Consider the following 24,387-nt stretch of genomic DNA (forward strand, 5'->3'; position numbering starts at 1 on the left):
TATCGAGTTTCTTTGACCTGATATAAAAAATTAGTAATACTGGTTGCATACACCAAGGATGGTTAGGCAGCATCATCTAGTTAGATTCTAACTCGATGGGCAGCATTTACTCCCATTATAAAAAGTTGTAAATCATTTATAACGTTTCTTTGGTTTATTCACTTTAATTAGATATTAATTCAATTATTCTTAATATTGGTATTAATATGTGCTATTTTTATAAAAGTTTACATGATAAAGAAAATTAGACCACAGACCGCTAATAATATTTCTATGCCTGTAAAATTATATTTTAAGTCATTGTCATTTGTCATTACTCAACTGACGTTTGACAGGTTTATCTTGAATTTGAAAATAAGCTTTACTTTATTTATTTTATTTATTCATGTTTCTTTATTCCATTCATTATATTTATGTTGCATTAAAAAAATGCTTAATACTTTGATTAGCTTAAAATAGTAAACGATGTGCATTTCTTCAACTCGAACGGTAAGGATACAAACGAGTTGTGAAAGATTGTAAACAATATAACCTCATAATTTTAAATTAACGGAAATTTTTCTTGAGAAAACTTTTAAAAATAAATATATTTGTCGCTATGGAGGGGTCTAATAATGGCAGTAGTTTAATGAATCAATCGTCAATATGTCTGAAGATGAGAGAATTAATTGAAGCTATAAATGAGTATACAAAGAACCGAACAGGCAGCAGTGCTCTAGTGATTAACAAGTTCCTACAGGTAAGAATTCTGTATTGATACTGAAATTTCTTTAAATTCATATTAAAAATGGGAACAATTGTGACATTTTAAATTAAAATTCATGAAAACAACATATGAATTTGAAAGCAATAGTGATCATTTTATATTTCAAATGTGTTTAACAATGTGATCACTTCTAATTTTGGAGATAATGTGATAATACTTATGTCATTATGTATTTAATTCTTTCTTTACCCACCCATGAATTAAAATAATATGTATGTGTTATAATAAAAAATAAATGACTATTTTTTATCCTGCTTTAGGCATACAGTGTGACAATAGATGTCAGTGCTTTTGATCCAGAAAATGGACTAGGTGCTCAGTTTTATGTGAGCCTGCATAATCTTTTTACTAGTTTAGAACCTGATTCTGACATGGCTTGGAATTGTGTAGATGTTTTGTGTAATGCATGCAGAAATGCCTCTGCAAGACAAGCTCTTATAGAAACCTACCAGTTTGTGCCAATGCTATCAAAACTTTTGAATGACCAACTCAGTACTTGTAAGAAGAAAAAGTTGTTAGTTCTTTTACAGGTAAGTTAATTCTTTATATGTTAATCACAAAATATAAACTCCTGTATGTAATTCTGCATATTTTTTAAGAGTAGATTAACTACATTGAGATTAGACATATTGAGTATTTAAATTAAATTTTCCAAAGTAGATAAAATTGGAAAATTCTTAAAGGCAGAAAAAAACTCATTAATGAATATAATTATCTAAAATAACAAAACATAAACAGAACCATAAATATGTTTAGCAAGGCTCTGAATTATGTTTGTATGGGATTAAGCCAAAATTATTGGTTGTGATGAAAATCACATTTTTAACAAATGTTTTGGCCTTTCAATGTTTACTCCAGAAATAATTTTCAAAAAAAGATTATTAAAAGTATAAAAATATAGTCTTTATGGTTACCCAAAAATATTGGTTATATATTTCCCAAAATTTGTATAACAATCTTTTTTTGAAAACAATTTTTAGAGTGGAAATCGAAATGTCGAAACATGAGTTGGTTAAAAATGTGATTTTCATCACGACCAATCATTATAGCTTAATCTCATATAAACATAACATTTGAAATGAATATGATATATAAAAAAACTTTACAATGAAAACTGCATTAGACCTGCAGAAGTAGAAGAGGATATTAATGATAATGGCAATATTAAAATCACAACACAAGAAATCGGGGACAGCCTATGTATATTAAACAACAGAAAATCCAAGAAAAAGACCTGCTGACATAACAAATAAACTACAATAGAGTGAAAAAATGATAATTGAAAACATAGAGGTACTTTTTTAGGAAATTTAGGAAATATGTTTAAATATTAATCTATAAATGACTAACAGTTCCTTTATGATTTATGTAATACCCTCAAAAAGTTTTGTTATACAACTAAGATTAGATATAGCACTGTGATTATATTACTATGATAATTATTATATGATGGGGAAGACAAGAATTTATTTATTCATTTAATACATGGGATAACCCCATTAATACAGTATACTCCCTCTATAACGAACACGGTTATTACGAGGTTTCGCTTATAACGAGATACATTAGATGTCCCGTGAAATTTCTATTGAACTATAACCGTCTATAGCGAGGCAAATTTGGTTATAACGAGAGAAAATAAGATTCAAAAACGTGTTTTTTACGTTTTTGGTCGGGTCGTGGCTATAAATAAATACCTTTTCAAACAGCCCCTCAATAAACTTAACTGCAGCCCGCAATAAACTTCTTTACAATGAATAAATACAACTGTTTCACATCTTTAGAAAATATGATAGAATGATACTGGACCATTTAAAGCAGTTAAAAATGACAGAGTTCTTAAAATTGCAGAAGCAATAGTTTATGTTATCCTTGAAAATACACTTTATACATTATGTAGTTGGAAACAAATATAAGTACAGATTTTTTGTTTTAACGTATATCATTGATAATAAAAGTAAACAACTCTTTTATGTTTTAATATATTTCATTGACAATAAAAGTAAATAACTTTTTTTCAAAAACGCCATTCAAACTATATTTATTAGCATCTTATATTGCTCCGAATGGCTTCACTATAGGAAGTTAATGGTTTAGAAAACTACAGATTCATATGTATGCACAGTATTATTATTGTCTGATATAACGAGATCGGCTTATAACGAGGTAATTAGTCTGTCATTTCAGTTCTCGTTATAGAGGGAGTCTACTGTAGTTTAAATTACAATATACAATATCAAAGTTAGGATTCAAAACTTAAAATTACTTATAATATAAAATCAATTAAAAAATGAGACTAAAAATATAACAAGAACAAAGTTCAACAATACAAATATACATATCACAAAGCAAGAGATATTTTTAACTGATTTAAAGTTATATTGAAAATATCAAAATTGAGAACATTTAATAGCCCCATGTATCTATCAAATGGGTTGTGAATACCATAGGTTGTTCTGTGGAAAGGAATATTGAAAACATTGTGGTAAATAAAGTAGAGCTTGATGGGGAACTTTAAAGTTAATCTGGCTTAAAATGTTTGGACAATCAATAAATCCTTGTATGGTCTTATATATAATAAATATAGCTCCTGACATATCACTACAGTTCTTGAGTGAGGGTAAATATAATTGTTGTTTGATATGGGAATAATCATGATTTTCAATAGTAGTGCGGACATGGTAAGCACAATATCTCAAACAATTATTCTGAACTCTTTCTATGGTAATAATATTGTTCTGAAAATAGAGAGACCAAATAACGGAACAGTATTTCAAAATAGTTCAAACTAAGCAACAATACACTAATCTTGTTGAATCAATGGAAAAATACTTGCAATTCCTAGTAATGAAACCAATAAGTTTAGATGCCTTTATTGAAATAGAGTTTATGTGGTCACATAAAGTAAGCTTCTCATCAAAAATTACACCCAAATCCTGAATAGAAGAAACATAATTCAGTGGCTGATTATTAATAGCTTGTTTCAATTCTATTGACTTTATGAGTTTGTTGCAGTGGATTTTTGCTATGAAAACCATGTTGTGATATTAAGCCTTTACATAACCAAGAAATTTGATTTACTATAAGACAGTCGAAGAGCTTCGGGATTGCAGATTGGATACAAATGCTACAATAATTTTCAATGTTGTGTTTTTGATCATTTTTAAATATAGGAACAACATAACTTTCTTTCCATGAAGAAGGAAATGTAGAGGTTTCCGGAGATCTATTAAACAATATAACATACGGCATTACAAGGGTAAAGACACACTTTTTTTAGTAAAAAATTAGGCACTCCATCTGGGCCGGCAGTAAGCTTATTGGGCAGCTCATTTATGCCATTAAAAATATCGGTCATGGTAATCATAGAAGGACAAATATTTGTACTAAACTTGCTATTTAACACCTTCGCTGCGCCACCAGTTGAAAAAGACTGGTAACTACGTTTGCAGAAATTACGGCTAAAAATAAATACATGTATTTCCATCTGGCGAGTAACGTACAAACGAAACGCGTTGGTCAAAACTAACATTATAGGTACCTATATTATTGTCTGAAAGAGATCTATCTAATAGAGGGATCATTTATTACCAGTTGGATTCGAGTGGTAACGCATACAAGTTATTTTTTTTTCATTGTGGGGATTCCCAGATGAATTCAACTGGTGAGTAATTTTATTTGTAATTCCCAGCTTAGTTTAGTTATCTCGGTCGAGCCATAATAGTGCTTAAAATATTTGTATAAAGATTGTGTAAAAGAACTGTTAAATTAGTAAATTTGGCGTTGCAAAATGCAACTGCAAGTGGTAGTTGTGTAGACCCCAATCAGAATTTGGATCGTCACCAAGAAACAACTATAAATACTTTGAGCGAATCAGAGGAAGAACCATTTAGCGACAATTCAGACTGTGATCCTAATTACGCTCCTTCTGAATGTTCGTCTAATTCAGATAATGACGAATATAAAATCAGTTCCGAGAGTGACGATGAACTTATTGAAAATACAAGTAAGTAAACAATTTTTTTCTCTTCTTATTTATTACTTCATGTGAAATTTGTAGGAGACCAAGGTACTTCAAGAGAAATTTTCGAAAACGTAGCAACACTTGATGAATGGATACCAATAACTGAAAATAATGATATAAACATAGGTATAAACGAACATTTAGTAAACCCAGTAATTAACGTTCAGAGTGAATCCATTAGTCCTCTTGAAAGCTATTCGCTATTTATAAATGACACGGTTATTGATCTCCTGGTTACAGAAACCAATCGATATGCATCTCAACAATTAAATAACAACTTAATCAAACCTAAATCTAGACAAAGATCCTGGATACCTGTAAATCAACAGGAAATGAAAAGCTTTTTAGCCATTATCATTTGTACAGGTCTGACAAATGTCCCTACTTTACAACAATACTGGTCTAAAAATCCTCTTACCATAACAGTTTTATAAGTAGCATCATGACAAGGGACAGATTTTTATTGATCTTAAAATATCTACATTTCAACGATAACGATGGTTTGCAAAATACCACAGATAAACTATACCGAATTAGACCTTTATTAGACATTTTAAACAATAGATTTCAAGATATATTGACACCTGGTAGAAACGTGGTTATCGATGAAAGTATGGTTCCTTGGGGAGGACGCTTAGGGATGCGTCAATATATTAAAAATAAGTGTCACAAGTATGGTGTGAAACTATATAAAGTGTGTACAACAGATGGTTACACTTATAGAATTAAAGTATATTGTGGCAAAGAAGATCCTATTTCAAGTAAGGGACATTCACATAATGTTGTTATGGCAATCATGGATAGCTTACTAGACACAGGAAGAACACTGTATGCTGATAACTTTTACTCCAGTGTACCATTAGTTCAAGATCTACTAGAGAGAAGAACTTTGTATTGTGGAACTTTAAGAAGTAACCGAAAAGGTCTCCCTAAGACAATTGTTACAAAAAAAATTAAATCTAATGAAGTGATAGGTATGTGCAATAAACAAGGGATAAAAGTTATTAAGTGGCAAGATAAGCGGTCTGTTTTAATGATAACCAGCAAGGGGAACCATAACACTGCTCTTTACAATACTGGTCGAAAAAATAGAAAACAAGTAGACATTTTAAAACCCCTTTGTGTTATTGACTACAATAAGGCCAAAAAAGGAGTTGATTATAGTGATCAAATGTCAGCTTACTACACTGCTCTTAGGAAGACGTTAAAGTGGTATAAAAAAGTTGCTTTTGAGTTAATTTTTGGGGCAGCTTTAGTGAACTCTTGGATCATTTATAATACGATAAACTCAAACACAAAGTGGCCTCTAATAAAATTTCGCGAAGAAGTAGCATTTCAGCTAGCCAATAAGTCTACGGACCAAACATTGGTTCAGTCTTCGAAAAGAAAACATATACTGACCAAACCCGAAGGATCTGGTACCAAAAAAAGGAGAAATTGTATGGTATGTTACAAGAAGCTGAGGGAAACAATGAAAAGTAAAGAAGCTGATAAAAGGGTCACTAAAGTTACTACATACTGCAGCACATGCGAGGAAAAACCTGCTTTATGTTTACCTTGTTTTAATTTTAAACACAATGCATAAATTTTAAAACTTATCCTTACTAATAATTAGCATTTGTTGTTTTTATATTTTATGAAAAATATGTATTTTGTTCTAAATAAAAGTTTTGGGTTTATTTTATTTGAAAATATTATATGCACTTTTAAATTTCAATTTTTGCTTTACCAGATGAAATAGCCTGGTACTGATGCAGTTTTCAGCAAGTTTGTATATTCCTTGTATGTATATAACTATTACTATAAATAAATCTTTAAAAACTTACACATAGATCGCACTCACATTTATTAAGAACTACCAGACTATTCCGACTGGTGTATCTAAATACAATATTCTATAGTACCAGTCAATTAAAACTGGTAAAGCATACAACATAATAATTGAATTTTTCGTAATCGCAGCGAAGGTGTTAATGGATGGATAGGTATGTAAAAGTTGTTGTTATTTGGTGAATACACAGTTTGGAAGAAGTTCATAAATAAATTAGCTATGTCTTGACCATTTGTTGCAGATTGCACTTCATAAAATAAGGAGTTACATAGGTTATGACTAGATCGCTTATCATTGATGCACTTCAAAAATGATTTTGGATCATTTTTAGGCCAGTATCTATGCCTTTGATATAGTTGCTGAAGCAAATTTCAGACAGTTGTTTACATTCAGCTCTTAGGTGGGAAAATCTAATATAGTCATCATCAGAACGATTATTAACATTAATATAGTGAGCATGTTTTTCCTCCATAGTCAGTCTTCTAAGATTAGCAGAGAACTACTTGGGAAAAGTTGAAGTTCTATATTTCTTCAATTACACAAAGTAAGCAATTCCTATAGAAAGAACTTCATAGAATAGTTTTGTAGCAACATCAATATCATTAACCATACATTCCTGCCAGTCTATGGAAGCAAGGAAGTTGTTAAGCGCAATGTAATCGCCATTCCAAAAATTATAAAACAACTCATCATAAACCAACTCATTTGTATTTGTTTCTTTCACATCGAGCTTTAAGCAACGTTCATAGCTTATATGATGCATGCTAGGATCTATAAGGGGGTCGCTTGTTTTTAAGATATTTAATTTAGCTCCCTAACATTAGAAAAAACTAAATCCAAAAATACATTACTATTATTGGGAATATTATGTTGATACAATTTTTAAAAACCACAGACTTAAGCAATATTCAAAGCTGGATCACCTGCAGAACAGTGCACCATCACACCAAACTCATCATTCTCTCATGATGTATTGAGAAGATTTCAGTCACCAAAAACATAGATATACTGTGCTGAGTATTGCAGAACAACATTTTCCACAGTTTGACCATGCCAGTTGTATACTTCGTGAGGTGATTGTGGAGGTATGTAGACACCACCGACCACAAACTTGACTTCGTTAAGTTGACATAAAATATATACTTGTTCAACTCAATCTTCACGAATACTAATGGTTTGTGATTTTAGCTTGTTGTTAACAAACACTAGTACACCACCGCCACTCAACTTTGCACTGGTTTCTGGGATCTATCACATCTGTAGATACTAAAACCAATACATTTAATTTCAGAATCAGTTATGTTATCACTTAAGTTACTCTACACTAAAATAATTATATTTTACGAGCAGCAGGAAATACTTTTCAGGATCTCGGAAATCTTTGAATGAATGAATCTCAACATTTTATTAAAAAGGTGTTAATTGGAAGGGTACTAGTTTTTGTTGTTGTTTAACTTCAAAAACTGTAGGAACACCACTGCGGTATCTAATGTATCGCCAATAGATTTTTTTTCATCTAGTTCCTTTTTAGCTGCCTTTTAAGCGTCTTGCTCCATCTTGTTTATTACTAGACTGTGTTAGCATAACAGAAAATGTTAAACAAACGGATAGTAAGAGACTAGCATGAAGCAAAACCAACAGGCAACAGACCACCAGATAAATCAGTTAAAAGATGGCGAGATAGCTTGCAGTCAATGTCACAAATACAACTACAGCTTTAAGATCTGTCAAGAACACATCTATGGCCTAATATCAGAGGAAAAGTAAATATATGTTTTTCGAAGCTTTATTACTGTAGCATAAATTATTGAAGGACAGCGTTTATACCGGCGTTGTGTTACTTTTTCTCTATAGTAAAATGCTAAGGTGAGCATCAAGGAAACAGCGCCACGACATGGCGTCACGGAAGTAGGGTCACAAAATAACGTATTTTGTTGCACTCCTACTACAGAAGCGCCTTGCTAAGGAGCTGTAGGAAGGGTCCATTTATGCGACGAGGGGGTTCGTTATACACATCGAGTTAGAATCTGTGGAGAGGACATCACGTGACTAAAAACGACCTCGCTTCGTCCATATTGTTATGATCGTTTTGGCAGATCGTGTATGATTGTTTACGTTTGTTGTTTTTCGAATATTTTTAGCTTTATAATACTTTTATAAAAACTGTAATATTATATTGTGGTAGTGCATAATAATGGTTAATAAAAAATCTTCAGGAATAACGTTTCTGAGGTTAGTATACAAATATGTAAACAAAGTAATTTCCCCGTACTTCAGAGAATAAATTAATAGTATTCATAAAAAATCTTATAAGTAAGGTAGATCGTGCTATTCTTGAGAATACTCAAATATCTTCATCCTAAATATCTTCTCTTCTCATGGCGCCGTCTCCTTTCGAAGGTTGGCGATCCAAATGGCAATTGTAGTTTTGGAAACTGCTGCGTGAAAGATTTCTGCGGATGAGCGGTTCAACAATCTGCTCGTGTCTTCCAGCCACGAGATCTGGCGTCTTCCTACTGATCTTTTGCCCTGTACTTAAATATCTTAAAATTTCTTATTAACTACTGCAACCATGGACTGCAACATAATTATTTTTATTTCTACATAGTATTTCCATTGTGATATTCGGCAGATATTCAATTTTGTTTTTTTAATAACTTTTGTAATTTTGTTAATTGAACTAAATTTTTAAGTGTCAGTTAATTTGTAGTTATCAAATATATAAGTTGTAAAACGAACGTATTTCTTTTATTTCTTACCGTATATTCATTTTACCCTTTAAAATATTATTTATATTATTATCTCTTTCAGATACAACTTGTTATTGACTGTATTAATTTATCTTTATGTATAATATTGCGTGTTTTATTGTTTACCGCGGGATAAATAAATCATAATTTATTAAAAATGTATTGCACTTTTTAGATTATGGTTAAGTCTTCTGAATAACTAGTCTATTTGTATAGTAGTTTTAATATTATTGAGTCCGGCCCTGATCCCACCGCCATATTGGTATGATCGTTAGCCACACCTACTGACGCCGTTTTTAATACACACGTTAATATCAAAGAATATAGAGTTAATATGTTCATAGCTTCTCCATAGATTCTAACTCGATGGTTATACAACATGTAAACTTTTTCAATTTTATTAAAATCTATAACAAGGATATTAACTAACAGTTGTTTTGTGTAATTCTTAAATATTATTTTTATTGTTTATTTGAATCATCTATAGATTCACCACGTTTTTATTAAAATTAAATGTAAAATTCAAATAATAAATAAATAATAAAATTACTTTTTTCAATTTTAAACATATATTTAAATTTTTAAAATACAGAAAACATAGTATGAAGCTTTACGCTATTCTACAATATAGCTTACTGTACAACTTTTTTTTTGTTGACTTTCTGCATACAGTCTGTAAGTTAGTTATTGCACTTCTGACACTTATTAATTGTGTTATTAAATTACTGTGATATATTACTTTCCTTGAATTCTCTATTTCTATTTTACATATAAAAATCCAATTATTTTTCAAATGGTTAGAAATGCTATATCACATTTCTACATTGAACACAAATTTTGTGAAATTTTGTTGTTAACTTAATCAACAACATTTTTTTAGGATTTGACATGTGGAATAAAGTTATCCTGGCAAGTTTCTCATTTGCCACATTTATTGAAAATCCTTACCAAGTGGGTAGAAGACAAGAACCAAGATATCATCTGTCTTTCTCTAAGCGTTTTAGTAAATCTATGCTTTAAGAATTTACCTGTAGTATACACTTTATCAAGAATTATAGATATTAAGAAATTTTTACGATTTTGTCTACCTTTACAAGTAAGTATACTATTTAACATTTTTTTAGTTCAACAGAGATGTATGATTTGCTTTATACACGGATTATCCACTCGCAGATGAACGGGAGTTGACTGTGTATTATGTTATGCATTAGTAAGAATGATTACATTTTAAATTGACAAGAATCTAGTGTTCACTTTCTTAAGTTCACGAAAACTTGTATATATGTTATACAAGTATAAGAATATTGTTTGCAACATATGTGTTCTGTTTTTTATTCTAGGGACCATTAGTAGAAATTCACGTATGTAAATTAATGATAATTCTAAACCACCTAAATGACGACATTCCAAAATGTACTTTACTACACTTAATATCACCAACTTTCAATTCCATACACGAATCATTGACCAAAAACGATCCTGTAATGCTAAGATCTGTCATTGATTTTTTTATTGACATGATCAGTTCCGAAAACAAAGAAGTGTTTAAGGAATATGAACATTATAGCGAACAATTAGAAGCCTTAGTAAAGGTATGTGAATTAGTTAATTACTTTTAATTATGTCTTATATTTTAATATTATGTGTTATATGTAAAAGTCTCATTATCAGCTTCAACAACTTTATAGGATTTAACATGTTTATGTGCGATCCTTAACTCTATTTAGTTGATCTAGTGCAGCGGTTCTCAACCTTTTAGCACTGGCGCCTCCTTTGAACACTGAAGATAGCTCACGCCTCCCCTCCAGTCAATAATTGGTTGGTTCAAGTTAGAACAGTGAAATTGTGAAACTGACGATGCTAACTCTACGTTAGCAAAAGCTGGGATGCAAAATAAAAATCCAGATATATTTAAATACGAAAGTTTATTTGATGTCTCATTAAACATTGTTTATTTATTTGAGAAAAAGAATAATCAAAAAATCAAATACACATATAAAGTTGAAAGCCTTATATGAGTGTTTTTGCACTTTCAATGAGAGCGTTGGCATTGTCTGTTCTTAACAAGTTTTTCGATATTCGTTGAAACTGTGTCAGAGAACACCTCAAGTCACTTTCAACGTCCAGCCTTGAACGGTATTTTGATTTTATATACGCAGAAATTCAGAAAAACCAGATTCGCAAAGATATGTGGATGAAAACTAGACTAATAACTTCGCAGATATTAAAGCCACTTCTGGCTAAACAGGAAAGTAGGTTAACCAAAATTCTTCCAAGTCCATATTTGCAAAATCTGCTTTTGCTTGTGAATCACATTTTAGGTAAATTGCCTGCTCTTGAAGGTTAACTGGAAGAATGTCAACTTCGATATAAAAAGGATCTCTTGTCAACTTAAATTCCCAGTTTTCCGAGCTAACATCTGGAAAGTATTTTCGAATTTGATTTTTTAATTCTTCCAAATGCCGTGATATGACGTCTTTCAAATCCGAAACTAGATGTAGTGGAAGGGTTTGAATATCATCGAGGAGGTCGTTCAGTTTAGGAAAAGTTTGGCTTGGAACTGTGAAGGCGGCGTTGCCAAAGCGATATTTTTTCTATAAACCCCTTAATTACATTATAAGTGTTTAAGAGGTTTTTGAAGCCTTTCTGAAGCCTTGAAGCTTCAGATTCAGGACAAGTGTCTCAAAAAAGTCAGACAAATAAGCCAAGTAAAAGATATTTTTATCATCTGTAAATGTTCTGTGAAGATCTTCTTGTTTTGAAGTCATTAACAAAATTTGAACTTCTGACTTTAAATTGAATAATCTTGCAAGCATATTTACTTTGGATAACTACCGGACTTCTGTGTGAAACAGGAGGGTTTCCTGATCTGATCACTATTCAGTTCTTGACATAGTGCCTGAAAGAGCCTAGTGTTTAATGCGCTGAATTTCATGTGGTTAACTATTTTAATTGCTAAGTTTAATGTGACGTTGAGAGGTTCAGGTAAAGTTTGACTAGCTAAATCTTGTCTGTGAATAATGCAGTGAGAACCAATTATCCTAGGGTTCTTCTTTTTTGCCAATTCCATAAATCCAGATCGACATCCTGTCATGGCTTGGGCCCCATCAATACATATGCCAATTCCTTTCTCCCATGGAAGTTCATTGATTACTAAAAAATCTTCAAGAGCAGAAAATATTTCAATGGCTTTAGTTGTTGTTTCAAGAGATGTTGAAAACAATATTTCCTCCAGGAACCGTTTTCTGTCAATAAATCGACAGTAAAACAATAACTGTGCATTCTTTGAAATATTAGTTGTTTCGTCACACTGCAAAGAAAAAAACGGTGAACCTTTTAATTTTTGCAATAGTTGATTTTTCAAATCCATAGCCATGTCATCAATTCTACGTTTTACTGTGTCGTTTGAGAGAAATTTTTTCTACTTTCTTACAACTGTCTTCACTAAGTACGGTACTACAAGCAGTAAGTAAACATGGTTTAATTAGTGACTCACCAATAGTATGTGGTTTCTTGTCTTCCAGTCACTGAACTGGAGCCAAGGGTGCTTGCAACACAGTGTTGGTAAATATACTTTGCGCTCCCACGATGTTGCCATATACAAGACTGTGGTGTTTAACTCAGAACTAAGGTCATTAACCTTTTTCTTGTTGTTTGAAACGTTCTAAACGTTTGGCATTCCTTTTCTCAGGTAGCTTAGCTTCCTCCGTGGATGTGTTGGTTGTTGCTCTGGAAACCTCAGAGTCTTCTAACATTATTGCCACAAATTGGTCGCATTGCTCCTGTAGTGATCCTTTCCCTAGTTAATATGCTTCTTTTCTAACTTGGCTGCACCATACTGAAGACGACCAATAGTCTGAAATACGTATATACGGTTGCCTTCCATCTTATACACATATTTTATTATATTTTTTTTTCTTTGTTGCGAGCTATGCCGATATCTTTTACCTTTATTTTACTATCAACTCGCATTAACCTTTTTCTTGTTGTTTGAAACGTTCTAAACGTTTGGCATTCCTTTTCTCAGGTAGCTTAGCTTCCTCCGTGGATGTGTTGGTTGTTGCTCTGGAAACCCCAGAGTCTTCTAACATTGTTGCCACAAATTGGTCGCATTGCTCCTGTAGAGTCAGAAATACGTATATACGGTTGCCTTCCATTTTATATACATATTTTATTATATTTTTTTCCTTTGTTGCGAGCTATGCCGATATCGTTTACCTTTATTTTACTATATATATATATATATATATATATATATATATATATATATATATATATATATATATATATCGTAAGCCGTCTTGTATCATTAATAATAATAATAATAAAGTATGGTACACTAAATTACTTTACTCAATTCTAATTTACTAAATCACTGCTTAATTTTTTTTAGTCTATACATTCAAGACAAGTTCCGTCAGAAATGGAAGCGACACCATTACCTCAGCAAGATCCCGAATGCGTGATGTTGACTATGAAATTTATTTACGCTCTAGAATATCACAAGTTATCCGATTTTTCAAAACTGTATTCGGCCATAGTGAAATTGGCTTTGGACTGGGTGAATTCTGAAAAAGTGTCTTTTCATGCAAATATGTTGTTAACTATCGTTACACAAAATCTGTCTGAAGGTACTGACAATGAAGCAGATTTGCAATTACTGGGATCCAAATTGCCACTGTTTTTAAATATGATTCAAAATGAAGCTTTGCCAGGTATGTATAGACAACTACATATGGATTATTCTACTAATATAGATTTTTTTAGCCAACATGGATGCTTGTAAAAGATTACGCTCACTTTTGCAACTATTGCGGATGATGCTGAAAGCCAATTCCATAACGAGTGACGTAGTGAAATCGATAAACGAGAATCTGTTGATGAGCATCTTTACTCCAATCCTTGCTGAGGATTTTAATGGTAAACATTTACCGCTTTTGAAAGCCAACGAAGATAAAACATCTTCGACAGAGTATGTTGATACTTACGTATATGCTATCGTATTGGTTTGTGAACTTTCACAACATAACGCGAAATGGTTGGAGAATCTGAGTTTATTGATGGAAAACAGGTGAGTCCATTTTTTTATTCTATAGATGTTGCTTGTACTATTAATCTAATGTTTTCTTTAGTAATCTGTAGTATTTATAATAAACGTTGATAACTTTTTTTGTCTAGCTTCGATATTATGATTATCTATGGTTCTGCTCTGAGCCTTAAACAGTCAAATCAAAAACTAATAACAAACCCCTATTTTAAATTTAATATTGACATCCTTTCCCTAAAAGCACCAAGTTTGTTGCCTAAAATCAAATCAGGGCTCTTATGCTACTCTCCAAACCACAATAGACCACTCTTAGGTCGATTGGAAGGGTAGTTAAGCGACCACTCATATAGAACCTAAACTTTTTTTTTGTCTTTTATGGGGAGGGGGAGGGTGGTCAAAATGTTAAAAAGATACCTCGCTCCTAGAAAGTGGGCAGAACCACTTTTCAGCCTCAGTTATGAAGGATTCCACCAAGCTGATGTCCGAGACTGCATGCAGAGGTGAGTTGTTCGAATATCATTGCCGTCAATGCCAGAGACCTGCCTGAAGAATCTACCCTGCTCAACCATGAATTATCGGCTGGGCACGGACATATGCAACGGACGTATGCTCTTCATTTTTCCTTCACTAGCATGTGTTCTTATACTTTCTTTTTTCTCAGTTTCCTCTATAACACTATACATTAACTCTATATTGTTTCTTCCTATTTCGCATCAAGTCTGCCTTACCTTTGTGACCCCTTGTATAATCTTCTTCATATTTGAAACCATCTTTGTTAGGTTCACTAACGGTTTCATTTCTTTTTAAATTGATTTTACTTCCATTCTTATTTCCACCAGCTCCTATGTCATTCTCTCCATGTAATTTTATTTCTTTATTCTATTAATATTGGTCATCTATCCACTTTAATGATTACTATCTCCCATTTCCTTTCCACTGCCATTCTGATTCATTGTTTCGCCCATGTCCTCATTTTCCCGTTTGTTCTTCTACTTTGTCTCATAATTTTTCTCCTCCCGGCTGTCCGTTTCTTCCTCTCCCGCTAGTGCTGCCAACACCTCTTCGCCTATATTCTCCATAGACTCCTCTACTCCTATACTTACCTTCTTTTTTATTAATTTATCCATTTTTCTTCCCATGAGTTGGGTCGGTTCAGGGTGACAGTGCGCCCATACTCCGCCAAGGCTATAATCCCCTCCGGTTCGCCTTCTCCATTAAGCAGCGCTTAATCTCTCCCTTGGGCCATGCAATTCTTCGGCACGATGGTTTCACATCTTGATGTTGGGGTGGCGGTATATTGGAATGATTTCTATTTTCTCCAATAAATAACGTACCACGTATTTTTACCACTTTCTTAGTAAGTAATTTCACTCTCGTTCAAAAAAGCTTCATTATCAGGCTTTATCTGATTGCTTGTATCTTGGAGGCTATTCTTTTGGCGTTAACTCGTTTGTAAAAGTTTCTGTGTTCGTATATTGTGTTTAACCTTTTTATTTCTGCAAACTCTTAATTGGATGGTCTCTATTACTCACTTACTTTCGATGGCCGAACAACCCTTTGAGGATTTTGGCCTCCTTCATAAATTCTCACCATTTCTTTTTATCTTGTGTAAGGTTTCCAGAGATGTATTAACATGTATCTCTTTCAAGTCCTTCTTCATATTGTCACTCAATTTCTGTTCGTCTGGGGACGACCTGGAGGGTGCCATCCTATAGTTTGTGGAATAACGCTCTCTATTGCTGTTCAGTATTGCAATTCTTTTGTATAAATACATTATTTTAATCTCTTCAGGAACATTCAAAGCATTCTTGCCATAGCCCTTTATGGAAGTAAAAGTGAAATAAGACAACTGGTCTTAGAATTGGCAAGATCGTCAAGATTTCCGGTTTTCAAGATAGCGTCCGCCATGGAAACTTCTCAAGCTATGTTTTGCAATAACAAAAATTCGTCGACTAGTTGGACACTATCAAAAACAACATATGATCCCGTATATCCTATACTGGGGTACGCTCAAATGGAAATGGTAGATGATACTTTGAAGAATTTTAAGGTAAGAGTTGAGTATTTCTTCCTAATTTTTAAATGTTAAGTCTAAACTGTATAAGCTACGGATTTTAATACCTTATTTAATAAAACAGCTTTATACTAAGGTGATCAACTGATTCTAATGCTTCTTTAATAATTTGATGCCACTTTTGTCTTTAGATTCAAAATTTTTTTATATTATATAACAGTTATGGCAATATCTCTCATTTGATCTAAATATTTTTCACTGAAGCATTCTTTTGAGTATTTTTGTCCTTGTTGTGATCGTATTGGCGTACAAACAGGCCAATAATGCTATAAAATATTCGATATTAATCGTTCTTCCTTTCTCAACATAGCTGCTGCTTTGCCTTCAGGTAACTACCGATTTGAGTTTGTAGTAAAGTAGAGGATTCATTTTTCATCCATTTTCACATATCGATGTTATTACTGCAAAAATTGCAGTAATAGCATCATTTAAATCACTGTAACTTGTCAACTAACTTTTCCATTGAGCATAAATTTTGACAAATGATAAAATTGGTACTTCCTAAATAATATGGTATTGTTGCGCCATCAATTTGTCAGACCCGACATCAACGATCTCATTTTTTGATTAGTTATCGTATCTAAGTTTTCCAGTAACATTCTACTCGTTCTTTTTTGTATAAAAATTTATCTCATTTGTGTAAATTCTCTTTGTGTTTTATAGAAACTAATTGAAGAACAAAACGTTTCGAATGTATCAGTATGTCAAGTTATCGAATTGTACGAATACAAATTAGCATCATTGGCAAACTCAGAACTTTCGGCTTCAAAAAATTTAGAAGCTGCTTCGGAAAGATGCGTACATTTGCAGCACAGGTTGGCACAATTTGCCGAAGAGCACAACAAACTAGGACAATTAATACACCATTATGAGAATAGACTGGAAAAAAGCGGAAAAGCTATGAACGATTTAAAGAGTTATTGTTTGGACGAGAAGAAAAAGGCTGACACAGAAATAGGTAAGTTTTTTAATTTATACTTATCAATATATAAGCTTCATAACCAGAATAAGATTAATTTGTATGCTCTTGACTTTTAGAAAACTGGCAACAATGTGTAAAAAATCACGAAACAAAACTAAAGGAAATAAAAATAGAACTTATACAAATGACAGAACAAAAAGAAAATTTAGAACAACAAATCAAAAAATTCCAAAGCGTTATACAAAAGTTAGAGGAGAACGGAAATAGAGTAGAGAAGCAATTACAAACTAGGGAGCAGCAACTCAAGAACGCAAATTCCCATATAGACGATCTTAATGGGGTAAGTATTGATATTTTAAATTTTAATAATGTATCTTCATGTTTATTGAACTTCTATGCATTTCTGTAATGTACTGTAACGTGTTTAAATAAACAAAACGAGCGGTTCTAATTTATACAGGGTGGTCCTTAAGTAATTGTACAAACAGAAACTGTAGATTCTGCACTTTAAAATATTACGATTTAAGCCAACTTGCTTTAATAAAATGTTGATATTAAGAAAGATACAGGGTGTTAAAGTGGAAATTTCAAATTTTATTTTTCGTTATAATTTTTACGTTTGTAAATATTTTTGGACAAAAATTTACAGTTGGGTGCTTTTGAGTAGGATAAATTATAATTTTATACTTATTTTAATGTAATTAATAGAGGGCGCCACATATGCCACATGTGTGGCATAAATTTGCGCTTAACTTTTTTGCTCTTTAGGTTAGCTCTATTTTTGTTAAAAAATATTAAAGATACAATATTTTTACACAGAAAAGGTATACTTGTTAGTAACCTGAAAATTCAACCGTTTTTGAGATAAATGCATTTTATAAGTCAGCTGCACAATATTTCTTAGTTTGATATTTTTGCGGTAAAGCACTGAATACCTGTAGATAAGCATAATTCATAGTTTATTCTTATTAAAACAACTCAAAGATGATAATGTAACGTCACAAATAGCTTTGTTATGGGTGCTAAATGTCTTATTGGAGAAAAGATATTTTATCTTCATCTTTAGGTGCCGTGTCCGTATTCAGACGTTGGCCGTCACAATGTTTACAATTTCCCTTTGCTATTGCTTCTTAAGTTTCTATAATGGCATTTTATTACTTTTTCTCTATTGTAAAATACTAAAAACCCAAAATATGTGGTTTATGCAAGATGGTACACCACCACATTCTAGAGAGAAGGCAGTCAGAACATACTTAAATACAACTTTTCTGAACGTTGGATTGGTCGTGCTAGTCATAGTTCTTGGCAATGTGGTGAGATATTGATATCATTATTTAATTCATAAAAAATCCGAAAATAATACTTATTGTTCATTACGTAAATTGTTTACCCATTTTTATTAGGACAAATAGAAACTAGAGCAGAGGTATTGAATAACACATATGTGTCCTGTTTCATAATACTTTTGCTACAAATCTAACCTGAAAGACTCAGCATTTTTACAAAAACATCATCGTTATCCTAATAACCGATATTGTTATAAATATAGTAAACACACGGGCAATTTAGTTTAGCATAATATTAGTTTGTTAGTAAATCAAAATAGTCCATTTGTTCGAGATGTAATTATAGTTACTCGTAAGCTGTAACGTAATCATACAAATAACTAATGTCATCGATAGGTTATTGCGTGTGTATATAAGTAACCCATGAACGAAATACATCACAGTTTAATACATTATTTAACTTCTGCGACAAATAAGATGTAGTTCCATAATATACCATAAGATTTGGATATGTATCCAAAATAATATATTCATCCGTTATACATTATAGCCACCACGTAGCCCCGAATTTACTCCGCTTGATTTTGGTGTATGGGGCGCATTAAAACAACGTGTCTATAAGAATCCCATAAACATTCACAACCAACTATGGGACGAAATATATACTGCAGCAGTTTCTTTAGAACCAATGATGCTATTTAATATGAGACGATCTTTTATGGAATATATTAACAAATGAATTAAAGAAAATGGTGGACATATCGAACACTTACTTTGACAAATAGTTATGTTATTTAGTTTAACTATTTCTTATTTTGGTTTGTAAACAAAATGTTTTGATTATGACTTTAATTTAAGATAAAACGTAAAATGTTTGATGTAAAATCCTAGTATTCTGTTATTTTGTCAAATCCTATTATTAATTATCCTGCTGATTTATTTATTTTATTTAATATTTCGTTAACCATTAACTTTAGTTAAAGGTATTTTATACCAAAATTCAGAAGTATTAATGTTTTTGTCTATTTTTTCTTCGTTGCCTGGAGGAATTTACCTTAGATTAGAATTATGTAGCTGATTTTTAAAATGCGATTATCTCGAAAACTATTGAGTTTTGAAGTTATTAACAAGTATACCTTTTTCTTGTTAAAATAATGTATCTTTAATATTCTTTATCCCAAATACAGGTAACTTAAAGAGCAAGAAAGTTAAGTGCAAATTTATACCACATATGTGGCATAAGTGGCGCCCTCTATCAGTTACATCAAAGTGTGCATCAAATTATAATTTCTCATATTTAAAAGTACCCAGCTGTAAATTTTTATACATAAATGTTTACAAACATGAAAGTTATAGTAAAAAATAAAATTTTAATTTTGCACTTTAACACCCTGTATCTTTCTTAATATCAACATTTTATTAAAGCAATTTATATCCATATCTACCAGGATATATTTATTTTCATCATCCGTTTCTGGAAATGGACATGCAGTGTCGATTGCTACTCTTTCCATAGGAGTAGTCCATCTCTATTCGTCGCGTCGGTAGCTTTTCGAAGGCAGGGCGCTATTGATAACTTCATCGATCGTGTGTTCTGGAGTCATCCTTCTGATAATTGCGACACGTACCACGCGTCGGAGTTACACTATTTCGTTACAGTACTGTAATATCTCTTCTTTTCTTTTGTATCCTGAGAGAACAAGTAATGTAATAAATGTATAATCTTTCACACGTACCTCTTTATATTTAATTTTCCTGAATTTAATGATAGAACACTACAAGTGATAACAGCTGATCAAATACGAGCTTTGCTCAAAAAAAGACTTGTTATTGTTTTCGAAATATGCTTATATATTTTTTACCAAATGTTTACTGCTTTAATACCTATTTATTTGTTTTCTAGCAAATTAAGGACTTACGAAAAACTCTGGAGCAGAAAGAAGCCAAACTGACCGAAACAACTAAACAGTATCTTGCGACGAAAGAAGTTCTTAGTACGATTACAAAACTGTCGGGTGAATTTAGATCATGATAGCGTTCAACTAGTACACCTGGATTCTAAGGCTTTTATAAAATACTTAAAAGTTTTCCTCATCATTGATGTCCAGTGCAGTGTGGCACTTTTCCTTTATGTGAGACCGCAGTTGACTATCATTCGATTACCATCAGTAATAATAAAAAAACCGATGGTGTTTCGGTCATATTTTTTGTATATAATTTAACGCAACTTTTGTTCCATATTCCAATGCCACCAAGAAGGATTTTCATGTGTGTTCCTTATTATGGGTAGATGTATCATCAAAGTGAGGCCAGCGCATTTTTCTTGCAGCACTTACGCCCGTACAACCTTCTCATTCACAGCGGATGTCTTTGGTGCAATTCGGCGTATTTTGCAAGTTTGATTGATTAAATTGTTACAATGACGTTTAGCATTGATGGGATCTATATTTGTGTAACATTTTTTGCCGATCTGTACTGTCGTTGTGCATCGAGACTTATTTTCTATCCAAGACGGTCTCAATGAGAAACTCAGCTGTTTTTAGTAAAATCAGACAAAATTTTATTCCTATGGGGAGAGTATAAAGGATCGGAAAATACGTTGTCAGCGTGCTGGACAATAGAAACAGGGAAATATTTAGCTGCCTGTCCTAAAAATTTGTGAATAGGAACGGGATAACACTCAGCTACACACGCTGTAATTTTTATACACGGACAAGTGGAATCCTTCTTATCCTCCACAAGTTCAACGTACCACGCTTTATACTAACTGTACGTAAGTAAAGGACGGATGTCCATCACGCTGTAAGGCTGCGTCTCCGGATCAACTAGTTCGATATCAGTCGCAGTCCCAGAGTTCTATTAAATAACCTAGAGGTCGAACTCCCTATGATCGTATTAAGATAGAATTGAAGCCGACTAGAGCTGAAAATTAAACTTACTGAATATAAGAAAATTTTAAAAGATCTTGCTTAGGTTAGCTTTATTTATTATTTTTATCATGGAATAATGAAGTTTGGGACTTCTTTTATCATCATAAAACTTTTAAGCAATTAAAACAGAAATCAGAATTTGCTTCATTGCTATTGAAAATTTTAATGAATTTGGATTGTTATTAAAACCATACCTTTTTCGAATTTTTGAGAACAATATCTCTATCGCATCTTGTGAAAATTTATAAGTCAAGACATATTTATATCCTCTGACAGCAATCAACATTTTGAAAAATTTTAATACAGACTGGCAACTTATTGCAAATCCTATTATAAATGTTTTTCTGGAAGATTTGTGCAGTAAGTCATTGTGTTCTGTTCTCAGAGTAAATATGTATTGAATAATGTCGTTCAATTCTTTCTTAAGAAAAGAATTATTGTTTTCAAAGATTGGTTTTATATACCCTTTTGCAAATGGATTCCTAAAATTAAGGAAGTCAAAGAGTCTATCTATGGCTCTAATGAACTTTATAGTTTTTTCACCTCCTTTAAATTTCTCTAACCCTTTTACCATTAAAAATTAAAACCATTAAATCCAAAGATTAACCAATACACATTACAAAAACTGTCTTACATAATTATGATTTAAAAATACTCTCGTATAAGTAAAAATGATTATTCTTCGGCCAGGAAGACCTTCGGCCATTATCTTGCTTAAAACCACTCACATATGTGTGAGTCATATAATTATCACGGGAACAAGTGAAATTTCAAAGTTTACACTTTTTTTTGTCCCCTTATTTGTGTCCATCTAGCGGACAACACTTTTTAAAAAATCAGCTTTACTTATTGTCCTCCAGTTCTACATAGTTTATTATTACTACATCTATGGTCACAGCGTACCTTATCAGCTCCGTATCGGCTGTAAGCATATACTTTTGCTATTACCTACCACTACCAATATACGAGTCTCTTATATCGACTTTTAATGATGATTAAAAATGAACCACTATAGTGGGAGAGATAGTGGGATCGTCAGCCTCAGGAACATGGGCTGCTACCTCTGATCTGATAACAAAATTCTAAATTACATTTAGAAAAACCTTCTACAGGTTCTGATGAAGTGTCTCACAGTCTCCTGTGAAAAATAAACTGCCAACGTGACGTTCTTAAAAATAACCTTATTCAGTAAATATTTTACAGATCTTTATTTTTACTTCTTGTACTACTTTGGTCCCCATTTCTTTTATTTTTCCGTCTTAATCATATTCTTCTTCAAAAAATAAAAAACAGAAAATGTCGAAAATATTTTCAGTTGGCACCGTTTTGACACATTTGCGAATGGAGGCGCGTATATCGCACCATTCGGTCAGGCTGTCAAAAAATCTGTTGCTGATACTTTTGGCGCATGTGTAGTTTTAAATAAGTATCATATAAATAAGTTCTTGATTATTAAATTATTCTTATTTTGCATAGGAGAATTTAAACTTAAGTATTTGCCAACACAAAAACTTATAAGTAATCGGAGAGTTCTGTCATATTTTATATATTTGTCGCATGTTTCCAATAAATAAAGATAAAGTTGATTTTCGTTCGCGCTCCTTAAATTTTATAATCTGATTTTAAGAATTTGAAAAAATGTACATATTTATCTTTACTTTATACACTGTAATCGATCTCTCTAGTTTATTGCTTTAAACATTTTAATGAGTTTACTGATTTGAGTAAAATAATTTTTAATATTTCACATTCTCGTACATACAATCTCTGTGATGAATTTTATATTGAAATAAAATTACTTTTTTAGTATATCTGTTTTATTTCTTAACACTTAACAGACTTGTATTATGAATATTCAATTGGTCATTGGGTCAATAGCCTCCTTATTATGTTTTGTCTAAGTTTTAAATCATGTTAGCTAAAATCATACATTGCTATGCTTTGTGCCCTCCAAATAAAATTTGGCAGGACCCTCGACTTCCTACCTTTCGGCTATACATCCGTTAACGAAACCTCTGCCCCTACGAGTCCGACACCAAAGTGAAGGTGTTACGCCACATATGCAAAAATAAACGTTTCGTGGGGCTCCACCTTCCCCGTAGTACCTGTTTTGCGAGTACCTCACCTACCTGTTATCCCGCCCCCGGGCGGATAGGCTCGGCAGGCGGAGGAATTTCCACCTCGCACGTAGACAGGTCGCCGCCGAGGATTTCTCCTCTACCACTCTTAGATCTCCCGGCGGGTACGTGCCGGGGCACCCACACCACACCTGACACGAGGCCAGGGGAGGTATGTACGGGCCCAGCTCGTTCAACCTCACCAGGTTCTTTTGGAATGAGTGTAGAGTGGTCCCACGAGAGTCTCGTCTCGGATACTAGGAATGTAGACCGGTGACCGTGTCCCCTAAGCGACCGTGTGCGTTTCTACCAACCCGACACCTCAAGCGACGGCTCTCCACCTCTCGATTCCAACCCATTAGTCGCCTTTTACGACCGGCATGGCTTTCGGACCCCTGCCGTATTCTTATCTCCGCGAGCCGAACGGAGGCCAAAATCATACAGTTATATACTCGAAAGGAAAAATGATGATAAATGAAGAAGATATTCGGAACAACTTGGTATACGCACATAAATAAACTATTTAATGCCGTCAGGCCAGAAGAATAACAGAGATTAGGTGAAGGCGAATGACCAAAAATACTAAAGGTAGAAGTACTGCATGCTATAAAATTGGCAAAGGACGGGAAAAATTGTGCTG

The 24,387-nt window shown here is 32.6% G+C and overlaps 1 protein-coding gene across 1 annotated transcript; it reads left to right on the top strand.

Annotated features, from left to right (window-relative positions):
* The first annotated feature begins 322 nt into the window (after positions 1 to 322).
* Positions 323 to 23,439, top strand: LOC140445315 (uncharacterized). The gene is made up of 10 exons (XM_072537286.1): positions 323 to 739; positions 1,027 to 1,296; positions 10,252 to 10,467; positions 10,712 to 10,963; positions 13,765 to 14,086; positions 14,139 to 14,442; positions 16,210 to 16,468; positions 17,156 to 17,450; positions 17,531 to 17,754; positions 20,604 to 23,439. Exons 1-10 carry the CDS (start codon positions 599 to 601, stop codon positions 20,730 to 20,732), a joined length of 2,412 nt encoding a protein of 803 aa, XP_072393387.1. The 5' UTR covers positions 323 to 598; the 3' UTR covers positions 20,733 to 23,439.
* Positions 23,440 to 24,387: the final 948 nt, after the last annotated feature.

Source organism: Diabrotica undecimpunctata, chromosome 7, assembly GCF_040954645.1.
Source record: "Diabrotica undecimpunctata isolate CICGRU chromosome 7, icDiaUnde3, whole genome shotgun sequence".
NCBI classification, from domain to species: domain Eukaryota; kingdom Metazoa; phylum Arthropoda; class Insecta; order Coleoptera; family Chrysomelidae; genus Diabrotica; species Diabrotica undecimpunctata.

Bases quoted from the DNA above. Each gene is read 5' to 3' on its own strand.
- LOC140445315 (XM_072537286.1), top strand. From the start codon at position 599: ATGGAGGGGTCTAATAATGGCAGTAGTTTAATGAATCAATCGTCAATA. The intron at 10,964-13,764 runs GTATGTGAATTA...AATTTTTTTTAG, and splicing joins AATTAGAAGCCTTAGTAAAG to TCTATACATTCAAGACAAGT. The intron at 14,087-14,138 runs GTATGTATAGAC...AGATTTTTTTAG, and splicing joins TCAAAATGAAGCTTTGCCAG to CCAACATGGATGCTTGTAAA.